The sequence below is a fragment of the Parasteatoda tepidariorum genome, chromosome 2 (genome assembly GCF_043381705.1).
Source record: "Parasteatoda tepidariorum isolate YZ-2023 chromosome 2, CAS_Ptep_4.0, whole genome shotgun sequence".
NCBI classification, from domain to species: Eukaryota; Metazoa; Arthropoda; class Arachnida; order Araneae; family Theridiidae; genus Parasteatoda; species Parasteatoda tepidariorum.
In genome coordinates this window covers 33,023,171-33,035,241 of record NC_092205.1, presented here as the reverse complement: position 1 = coordinate 33,035,241, position 12,071 = coordinate 33,023,171, and the positions used below count along the sequence as shown (strand labels likewise).

Genomic DNA, 12,071 nt, shown 5'->3' with positions numbered 1-12,071 from the left:
ATCAACTTACGTTGAGAATCGCTTGTAGCACTAAAACGACTCTCATCTGTGAAGAGGACGCGATTCCATTGATGAGGTGTCCAAGTTTCGTGTTCTCTGCACCACTCTAAACGGTGCCGCCGATGGTTAACTTTTAAAGGTATGCAACGTTTAGGACGTCTAGCAAATAAGCCACCTTTGTGGAGGCGTCTGGCCACTGTAAATCTTGATACTTGTCGTCCTGTGGCTGTGCACAGTTGCTGAGATATGGCGCTCGCTGACTGGAGGACAATGTAACGGTCATCTCTTAGTGTTGTTTTCCTTGGACGGCCACCACAAACCTTCCGAACAGTAGTTTTAAAGGCATTCCAAGCACGAGAAACAACACTTTTGTTGATCCCAAACTCTTCGGTGACACTGGTCACACTATTCCCCTCTTCAAGCTTCCCAATCATTTTTCCTCGTGTAAAGTCGTCTAAATGATTTCTTGAAGACATGTTTCACAAAACAAATCACTTGCACTTGCAGCGAATGTCTTTAACTACGATGCTCTTCATCCTTTTATCACAGCTTTGACCTGCGCGCGCCGATCCACAAGGTTTACGCACACTTACGCGCGCCGATCCTACGACGTTTTATTTCTAAAATTTGCATACAAATAATCTTTCTACTGAATTACGTGCATATTATACTGCAATTTCATGGCTATCTTATACTTTGTTGGGGAGCTGTGGCCGAAAAACTACTTGTTGCTTAAGTTGTGCACACCAGTGTACTACGGAATTGGTATTTAATATTTATCGTGGTAGTTATACCACAAGTGATTATTTTCATTCTTAGGCAGACCTTTGTAGAAATTTTGTAAGCATAATTAATGAAGATACCGTTTCTCTCAAACTCAATATTCTGGTGTGATGTACTTAAAATAACAAAGCAATCATAAATAAAAACAATGAATGTAATTACAATTTTTGTCATACCTCGGATATATTCCTGTTCCTTGCATCAATGAGCTGCCAATTGCAAACCATACATTCGCGACAATACTGTTTTTTCTCCCCCAAATACCAGAGGCAGATTCAATGCTGTCGGGAGCACCAGTATATATAGTTATGCAGTGAAAAAGAGCACAGAAGATGGCGAAAGCTATTAAACTGCAGATCCAGGTATCTGGTGTAAATGCCGAAAATAGGAAAAAACTGGAATGTGAAGAATCGATGGTGTCTGGATCTTTCATAAGGAGGCTGAAAGTCACCAATTCGAAAGGATCGGTGAAATCAACCACTCTCTGACGTTCTGGCCTTATGATTAAGTCCGCAATAGCCACATCCGCTTTCTGGAAATAAATATCAATATTACAGAATTTTTACTCAATCTTATATCGATAAAAAAAATATAGCAGTTTTTTTGTTAGTTAAACAAGCTAATTGATACATTCAAGAAAGTTAAGTTTAGCATTTTAGAATCCTTTGAAATTTTTCGTAGTTCGTAGCCGTTAGAGTAACATGGATTTTCGAAGCTCTTTTGCCAAGGAAAATTAAAAAAAAAAAAAAAAAAAGCCACAGTTTAAGGGTTTTTTATTTGAAGCATAGCTATAATTTTAAACTATATATGCCAACTTGCTGTTAAGAATTATCTGGGATTTAGGACGTACAAATAACTTAAATATTTCGAAAGTTAAACTTTCTTAAAAATCACCAATTTGGAGAAATTTTTTCACCTGGATGAAAACAATAAAAATCAATGCTATACTCTCGATTTTTAAAAAATTTTTATGATCCCAGACCATACAGCTTTGGAGTAGGTTTTTAAATACTGAAAAATTAGACCACAAGCGCTTTTTCTTTTCTTAAGACTGTGGTTTGTTTCCATATTGACGTTTTGTGCACACTTTCAGAATAAACATAGAGGATGCTTGTTAAAAATGGACTAAACTTGACCTAACAGTCATGAATAACTGTTGTACGTCATGTTGTGACAATACCGAATTTCGTCTTAACTCAATTCCCTAACAGTCATGAATTAGACCTAACAGTCATGAATAACTGTTGTAAGTTCACAGCAATTATGAAAATAGTATGTTATTTGCAACAAAAAAACATAATTTCATATGATGACAGAGCTTTAAAATACAGTTTTATTCAACAACCATGCCTGTCGGTTTGTTTAGACAAAGATATATGTTGTGACAGTACCGAATTTCGTCTTAACTCGATTCCCAAACAGTCATGAACTTGACCCAACAGTCATGAATAACTGCTGTAACCACACAGCAATTATGAAAATAGCATATTAGTATTTGCAAAAAAAAAAAAAAAAAAAAAAAAAAAAAAAAAAAAAAAAACATAATTTCATATGATGACAGAGCTTTTAAAATACAGTTTTATTCAACAACCATGCCTGTTGGTTTGTTTAGACAAAGATATATGTTGTGACAGTACCGAATTTCGTCTTAACTCAATTCCCCCCCTCCCCCATAAAAGCTAGTTATATCGTTTGCTATTTTTTAAATAAATAAAAATTTCATTCATAGGTTAGTTAAAATAGTCGCGTTCCATCTGCCATGTTATAGTAAAAATGTGAAATTTCAGGAACCACTTGAAAAATCAATATTTGTTTTTAATATTTTATTGCTTAAAGACATAAAAGTTGAAGTGTAAAAACCGATGCGTTTTTCCTGTTTAACGTGAATATTTCCCATCGCTCTTTTTACAAAATGATTACAAAATAATAAATTTACAAAAAGATGACGTATATAGGTATATTTAGATAGACCACGTGGATAAATTCTGTGGGGGAAAAATTTATAGCTTGATCAATCATTAATTTTTTACACGAGTCGAAATTTTTTATCAATTATTCAAAATGATTTAAAATTACTTGAAATTTTTTTAAACTCTTACGGGTCAATTGATTTTAATTAAGTTAATTGATTAAATACACAATTTAAATAATACTTCTGCGAATTACAAACAGAATACAGAATTTAAACCTAAACCATCTCAAAGTTACATTGAATTGGAAAATCAGTTTTCAAAATATCATCAAAAAGATATTCCTCGAAAACAAGTAAATTAAAAAAAACTTCTCAGGGGTGATTTTTAAAGACGTTAAGGTTAAGTGAAGCCTTGAAACCTATAACCAGCAAGAAATATAATTTAGTGGAATTTGTGTAAAAATCAGAAGTCTTAATTGATCTATGTCTTAATTGATAGAAGCCTATAGGCTTCTCTCTCTATATATATATATTCATATATTCAATAAATATTTTTTGTTCCACAATTTCTAAACCAATGGCGTCATGGTCAGCATTGCGCACCGGGCATCTTTACTTCACAGACACCCAGTTATTCATCTATCAGAAGTTGATGGGCTTCAATCCACCACGAGGGATCAAACCTCGGCCCTTCAGAAATGGAACTAATGAGATATAAAATTTAAATTTTCGCAACTTTAACGAAAGCTGAAGTAATAAATAAATAAAAAAGCTTACTCCTTGAATAATTTCGCCAACGATTCCAGTCCATCTACCCTTCATTTGGTCGAATCTGCCGTGAGTATCGTCTTCCACCAGTTTTATTTCACATTCTATGTGCAATGATTCGCATATACTGTCCATTAGATCTTTGCAGAAGCCTTCATATTTATCATTTCCTTGTAGCTGGCTAGCGTTGTCTCCTCTTTTTAGCATCAAATAAGGAGCATTCTGAGAAAAATAAATGTATTAAAATTACACCAGAAAAAGATCAAGAATAAAAATTCAAATACATAGTTTAGTGAAAATAGCACGGGCGTGACGTATAGGTGCGGCAGAAGTCGAATTCTTGACCACAGATGGCGCCACTGGAAAACAAGAACAATCGCACCCCTCTACCTTAACAGGGATACACCAACAACAACAATGAAAATAGCCCATGCTTTCAAAATAATGCCTAAAAATGCATTCGGATATTTTTTCTAAAAAATTTCTTCAGTAGTGGAAAGTTGCATTAACGCAACTTACAGTTAATTACAGAAGAAATATAAAAAGATCTGAAACTGAATACTCGCGGTGTCTCTTTTTGGGGAAACGGTTCTAAAAAGATCCTCTAGATGGCGGTTTTTCGGCAAATCCTCCTCGTCATTACTAAGTTCATCATTAAGTTCTAAATAATTTAGTTTTTAATTTTCTTAAATAATTAATTTGTATACTACAAATGCTTCAGTAAGTATTTTTTTATTTCAATCATAGTAAATTTAGATTTTGAACATTTTTCGATTTTTTTTTAAAAATGAAATAAAAATTTTTCAGGCAGGCTTTTCCATTTGATTTCAAGACGGATATTTATTACATAGAATATTATATAGAATAATATATACCAAATATTATAGAAAGCTAGCCACTCAAATGCTAAGGAGTTTTAATTTAGCAAAACGTCAACGTTTATTTTGCTTATAATTTTATTTTTTCAGCAAAACTTGAGGTTAACTTTTTCTATAAAAAGAAACACAATGTTTACTTAACACAATCGGTTTAGGCTTTTATTCTCTGCTTAATTGATGATATCAACAATCATGTTTTTGACAGACTATTATCTGGCGGAAATGTGTTTATTGGAATCATTGATTTGAATCTGTTGAGTTAAATCAATTGATTCAAATCAAATAATTTATATCCTAGTATAATTCTAATGACTGGTTCAATAATAATTCTTCGTATTGAGTTAACTTGCTAGTTGCTTCGAATAGCCCTAGTTAATTGATTTTTTTAAAAATACAAATTCCTTTGGTAATAATCAAATCAGAATTGGGCACTTGAATTAGCTGCATTGATTCGAATTTATTTGATAATTTGGCGCCCAGTCGTATCCATTTACTTAAATATATTAATTTGTTATTTAATTATATTAATTCATCATAGGGGTTGATTTGTTTCGAAAAAATATGAGGAATTGTTGGTAAAATCCTAGATTAGCCGACCCTTGGCGACTTTTTGAAATATCGCCAAGTTGGCAATTTTCAACTTTGTTTTTTTATTATTAAAGAAACAGTTTAAATTATTACAAATTTATTAAAATATTTTTAATAAACTAAAATGAAAAATAACTTACCTTTACTCTGATATTTCTATTACATACAAAACAAACACCAATCAACCACAGTGCAACCTAGTTTAGTTAGATTTCAAAAAGTCGCTTGGCGAGATTTCAAAAAATTGCCTCGGGTTGGGCTATTCTAGGATTCACCCGGAATTGCTTTTTTAAAGAGCCACATATGGTAATATTATCTATTTTTTTAATCACCGAAGTAAAATATAAAGCAGAAATACTTAAAAAAAATTTTTAGAGCAAAGGATTTTTGCCAATATCAATACGATTGGACTAAGATAGCTTTACATATTTTTATGAGCGTTTATAGAAAATCTTTTAAAAATCAACTTCAAATTACAAAAAACAATACTCACTAATTTGGATGCTACTAATAATTTGTTATCTGTTAAAGGCAAAGCTCCTGGTTGATCATTGACTGGTCTCTCGGAAAATCTCAGTCCGTGATCTAAGACGGACCAAGTTCCGAACTAGAACAAATTCAATAGTTAGCATAATGTATCTATACATAAATTGTGTAAATTAATTCCTATAACATATGTGTAATTGTTAAATTTGTGAAGATTAAACGAAGTCACGGAATGAAATTAATATTTAAGGACACGTCCTGTTACTTTGATTCCAAAACAGAGTTATAATGACTGTAAATTGATTTTGATGCTATTAAACCATAACTGTGTAGCATAACTTATATGAGATAATGTTAACAAATTCAATTTCAAAAACTCATAATTCCAGTATAAAAAGCATATTCATAATGACCTGATATAAAAGCGAAATCTTCACAAAAATGAAAAATACTCAGACAGGGACTCACTTTATATGATGAAGCATTTTGCTAATTATAACATTTTGTTAATTAAAAATGTTTTAAGAAGAGGAAAATTTTAATTATTTTAAAAATGGTAGAAAAAAGAAACTTAAAGTAATTTAAAAGTTGTATATGTTTATGTTATATTAGGTAGTTAAAAAAAAGTTCTGCAGCATCTCTTGCTGAAAGATCTCGTTTATAGCAGTAACGAATAAAAACCAGAAGTTCAGTTTTATCCTAAGTCATTTAGAGCTTATTGATGAGAGTCTAAAATAAACACACGAAAAAAACAATAACGCAAAATGAAAATTCATAAAAGTTGAAATTTGTTGAAGAGTTGCAGAACTTTTTTTAACAACTTTATATAATTGTTTAATTATTAAGATTGAAAAGCCAGAGGAAACAGAGGTCTCTCTTTCTTCTTTGTGTTTACTGCGCAAGCTCAGTCTGGCAAGCGACTTCTCACGCTTGCGCTGTGTTGAAAGAGGTGAAAAGAAGTGCGAAATTGTTCTTATTTCCAATCGTGTTAGGGTAGTTCTCGAACCGCAGGAGAATAACTCTAAATTTTTAGCTCTGACAATAATTATGTTTCAATTTTTATCACTGTAAAATTTTTTTAAGTAAAAGTATAATTCTACCGAGTGATAGGAATTTATGTAAAATGTTGTAAAAGCTTTTGATAAACATATTTTAAAAAAAAATTTCTGACTAAAAGAATCAGTATTGGATATTTATGCTGTTAACTGTGCATATCACAAAGCAAATACTCTAAATCACGTTAAAATAGTTTGTTCCATGTATTTGAGAAAATTTGGTGTCTTAAAATAAAAAAAATATTTTAGAGCTGATTATCTTTTCATCATTTAGAACGGTAATTCATATTAGCAAATATTTAATGCATATAAAATAAGTATCCGTAGAATTAAAAATTAACTGTAACGTTATTTTCTCAGTTTTTGTGAAATGCCCATTAATCATTCACTAACAGTAATACTATGATTGAATTCAGCTCTAAAAAACTTTCTGATCTACGTGATTATTGTTAGGAATAATTCAATATCAAAAAACTCGAAAATTTTTAATTGCCATGAAGCTGTTAAAGTTTTTTTTTTTTNTCCTTGAGTCTTTGTAAATACGCCACCCGGGCAGTGCCCGAGGGCCCCTAAGCACTAAGGGGGCCTTTGAGAATCTTACTTTTTATAAATTGTATTTAAAAAAAACTAAGAATAAACAAAATTGCCGGATATATTTTTAAAAATAAATATATTCTATGGTATAAAGTGTGCATTTTGTTTTCTTTCTACAAATAGTGATTGATTATCATGCAGAAAAACAATAATTTTAATAGTTTATCACCAGGGAAACTAAAAAAGTCAACCGAAATCTATTTTTCTACGTTCCAATGAAGTTTTTATGTGGATTCAGTTTCTTGAGGAATCAAAATGTATTTAAATTTGTTCAAATTATTGCATATGTTAAAAATGCTTTATTTTCTGTATGTGAAGTTTTTGTTAGTTCGATTTTAAGCAGTATGACCTGTTATAAGGGCCCAAAACATTTCTGTGCCCGAGGGCCCTGCATGCTATTAAGACGGCCCTGCTTTTGGTGGTTTAAATAATAAGTAGTAAGATGACCAAGTGAAGAAACAGTTCTTACCAGTGAATAAACACTAAATTTTCCAGTGAATGAACACATAATTTTGAGAATGTTTGATGCTCGTTAGGAATCCATAGGCCACACAAATGTCTANGTAAAAGTACGTACTTTTTACTTGTTCCGGCGGTACAAGTAACGAAAGTAAAAGTACTGCCATATATGCATATGACACAGTAAATACTCTAAATCGCGTTAAGATAGTTTGTTCCATGAATTTATTATTTGAGAAAATTTGGTGTCTTGTTGAGAAAGTTGATTATTTTTTTATCATTTATAAAGGTAATTCATATTAGTGAATATTCAATGCATATAAAATAAGTATCTGTAGAATTAAAAATTAGATGTAACGTTATTTTCTCAGCTTTTGAGAAATGCCCATCATTCGCTAACAGTAATACTATGATTGAGTTCAGCTCTAATAAACTTTCTGATCTACGTGAATAATTCAATGTCAAAAAACTCGAAAATTTTTAATTGCCATGAAACTGTTTAAGTGGGGGTTTTTTTTGGGGGGGGGGAGGAACTTACTTCTTGGTAACCAGCAGGAGTGGATTGAATAATAGTTAATTTAAAATCCTTTCTTTTGCTCTGCGTTTCATTCCATCTGTCGTATTCGATGTGTCCTGTTAAGCCTCTTTCAACAACAACCTGAAAAAACGAAAGAAAACAGACGAATCTAAGAAATTTGAATGTTTACAGAATTAGTAACGAATGCACTTAATTCCTTTCTAACAAAAGCTTTCCTTCCCAAGCTCCAGCCCACTATTTTAAACGAATTAAAATTGTAAACTAATGATTTTATTTTATTTTTACAAAAACGTATTTGTTCGGCGGATCCTAGTCTACTATAAAGAACTTAGTCGTCATTATTTTGTTTTATTTTGCTTGATTAATAACAAAGTGGGGACGGTGTATTTGACTTTTTGTTAAACTAAGATCATTTCATTAAAAGGATCAACAAGTACTTGGTTGACATCTGAGTATGGTATCTTCCAAAACAATCTATATGAGGGGAAATAAAACACCCGTCCTTTAAAAATCAACCTTTTATTCGACATAAAATTGAATTCGGCATAAAACAAATCAAGTAAAAAATTCAGCTAACAAATGGCCATTATTATTTAATATCTAAAAAGCTATTGATTTCTCATACTGTAACTAATTAAAATTTTTGTTATGAATGTTGTGAAGAATAACATCTCCAAATTTCAGCACCTTGTTGTAGAAAACACCACCCTTAAAATAAAATTACGTAATTAAAAATGCTTTTTATATAGGACTTTTTTGAGATCATTTGAAAAAGCTTGAAGATTTTTTAAATGTTTCTTCATAAATAAATACATCGAAATATTTTTAAATATTTCTTCATAAAATCTGGTACGCGTTGTTTAATAATACTGCTGAAATGTGTACTAATATACAAGCAATGAATTATGCGAAGCACAGGATGCTCCTCTTCCAGATAAACGGTAGGAGAAAAGATGTTTGGTTTAGAGTGTTCTGCTAACGAAACCAGTTTTTCATCTCATTAGTTTAAAAATTAATTACAATGTTCGCCAACAGATGGGAGTCATTGACTAAAATAAACAAGTATATAAATAAAAAATGAAAAAAATATGTAAATTGCCTGATTGAAATATAAATAAGGAGATTTAATTAAAATAAAAATTACCTGATTCGAGACCGACTATCTCAAGCGAAATAATTTCATGGGTTTCTGTTGTCTGTTAATTTAGTCCGTAGACCGTCCCACGATGTTGCTCAAAATTTAGACTGTATTGATAACATTGTTTTTCCTTCAGCAATGCCATCTGTTAATTTACTTTGCAACTAATTTTGAAAATTGGGGAGAATAAATTAATTAGTTGCCCCCAAAAAAAAATGCATCTGTTTCTTATTCTATCTGTTTCGATTATTCTTCAATTGGCATTTCGAATTAGCGGTAACGTTTTGGATACCTGAGATTATGTGCATAATGTTAGCTAATATAAATGCGATTTATGTCTAAATGAATGTAGACGTAATTTCGGAAAAATGAATATAAATTTAACTTACGTTTTTTAAGAGACTAATGTGTTGAGGATAGCCAAAGTTGTGTTCAGTGTGAGGTGTTTGAAAGCAACCTGGGAATTTGACTGCAAAAGAAGGATTGCGGTATCTTACTGAAGAACCACGAAAAGACAATTTTTTCATTGCTTTCGCTAGAACCAGAGCAGCATCATGGTAGTAATAATGTGATAACTAAAACAGAAATGAGAATCACAAATATTATTAAATCACAATCATACAAATAGTTATTTAATCAAGTGATAATAAGTGCTCCGATTGACCTCGATACTCATTCGGCAAATTATGAAAACTATTCTGTCTCTTATTGAAGAGCCAATAAAAGACAATATTTTCATTGCTCTTGCAAGAACCAAGAATCATGGTAGTAATAATGTGATAACTATAACATAAATAAAAAATATTGTTGAATGAGTTCGTTTTAACAAATAACCTATAAATCAAGCAAATAAATGCTCCAATATACCTCGATAATAATTCGTTAAATTATGAAAACTATTTTGTCTCTTAATGACGAACCGAGAAAATTTTCTCATTACTCTAGTAATAACCAAAGCAAATGGTAGTAATAATTTGATAATTATAGCAGAAATGAGACTAACAAATATAATTAAATCACATTCATTCAAATAGCTATTTAATCAGGAGATAAATGCTCCGAATGCCCTCGATAATCATGAAAACTATTTTCCTTTCATTTCAATAAAAATATGTGACACTTAATGTGTCTAGTTTTATGTCTTAACTTCTGATAGAATTTTTTTTAAAAAGTATATATTAAGAATGGCTAATTTGGAAAGAATTATTAAGCAAATAATATGAATAAAACAAATTTCTTAAGCAATTATAAGAATATGTGCCGTAAAAAAAGTAAGTGGGATTAAACTATTGAAGAATTATCAAAATTTTTGTTCAAGAAAGACGATTGTTAAACTTTCCTAAAAAAAAATTGATAAATTAGAATTTGTTCTTTTATTCCCATATGCTAAGTCTCCATCAAATTAAAGAGATTGTTTATAAACCTTTCATCTTGAATTAAAAAAAAACAATAAAGAATAAGTAAAATAATAAATAAGTACAAAAGTTGGAGGGAAAAAAACTGCGTATTACTTAATTACAATATGTCAATTTTTATTTATTAGCTTGATTATTCTTATTATTTATTTATTTTTCTGAAAAAAATGTGCAATTACTTAAGAAATGTGTTATACAAAGACCAACTATCTGACTGAAGGTTTCACATGTCTCAAGAATTTGAGGATTGCAGATGAATTATAGGATTAAAAAAAAAAAGAAAAACGGTTATGAGTCGAAAAATTATGTTTATAGAATTTTTAGCATGTATGTGTCTGATTTTATAACTTTCATAATAAACTTTTAATCTGATTTCTTTTAATTAGCATATAGCATTAAAGCGTTCTTTCAATCCCAAACGCGGGAAAAGTGACAAAACCCGACATAGAAATCTTAAAGAAGTTAATTTCCTATTTTTTTTCTTTCCCGCCTCACTCCTTTCCTTCGTCCTCGTACATAATCCCTTTTACTTAGACCATTTCGTTAAGTTTTCATTTCACGCTTTTTGAAACCCCTTAGACTTTCGACCGACTGAGGGCCTGTGGCGCAACGGATAACGCGCCTGACTACGGATCAGGAGATTCCAGGTTCGAATCCTGGCAGGCTCGTAAAGTATTTTTTTTTAGAGAACTAAAGATAAAGCTCGTATGGTGACAATCATTTTTAATATTTTTTCACCAAAAGAAAACTTAAATAAATATTTTTTTTTTTTTTTTAATAGAATTATTTTCTTTACCGTTTTCAGAACAAAACTAGGTAAACAAAGTATTTATTTTTTAGAAGGCAACAAAAACAACTCGTGTTTTTAAGTAAGAAAGAAACTAGCGCCATTTTTGTTTTACGTGGACATATTATCCACACTTCAAGTATTTTTTTTTTTAAAAAACAAAATTATTTTATCTTTATGTACAAAAATAAATAAATAAAAGTATTAATTTAATTTCGAAAAATGCTTATTAACAACAATAAATAAATAAAATCTAGAGATATATTCTGGCTCACTAAATTTTTTTTTTTAATTAAAGGGGGAAAAAAATACCTAGAACATGCAGAGATTAAAATTATTTATTACTGATCAATCATCATTACTAAAAACAAATTTTTCTAAGTTTATATCAATAAATAAAAGAATTGCTATTGTTAAAATATCTAAACGCAAAAAAAAAAAATATATATATATATTAATTTAAAATTGTCATTTATAACTCAGTTTAAAGCATTCGTAAATTATGTAAAAATAATCAAATATCGATGACAGAGCAGAGTGGCGCAGTGGAAGCGTGCTGGGCCCATAACCCAGAGGTCCGTGGATCGAAACCACGCTCTGCTAGATGATATTTCAGTTTTTCTTCTCGCGATTATTCCTTTTCGGAAAAATGTTTGAAATAGATTGGTTA

At 30.5% G+C, this 12,071-nt stretch overlaps 1 protein-coding gene and 2 non-coding genes across 3 annotated transcripts in view; 2 read left to right on the top strand and 1 right to left on the bottom strand.

Moving 5' to 3' along the window:
- The window catches only part of LOC107436945 (glutamate receptor 1), a gene marked incomplete in the record, with an annotated part of 42,644 nt that overhangs the window by 14,101 nt on the left and 16,472 nt on the right, over positions 1 to 12,071 (bottom strand). Inside the window, 5 exon segments of the mRNA XM_071177435.1 lie at positions 960 to 1,315; positions 3,473 to 3,685; positions 5,423 to 5,536; positions 8,062 to 8,181; positions 9,589 to 9,774. Coding sequence (XP_071033536.1) covers positions 960 to 1,315; positions 3,473 to 3,685; positions 5,423 to 5,536; positions 8,062 to 8,181; positions 9,589 to 9,774 — 989 coding nt within the window.
- TRNAR-ACG (transfer RNA arginine (anticodon ACG)) lies at positions 11,210 to 11,282 on the top strand. The gene has a single exon. It is a non-coding gene; the product is annotated as a tRNA-Arg (tRNA).
- Positions 11,933 to 12,004, top strand: TRNAM-CAU (transfer RNA methionine (anticodon CAU)). The gene has a single exon. It is a non-coding gene; the product is annotated as a tRNA-Met (tRNA).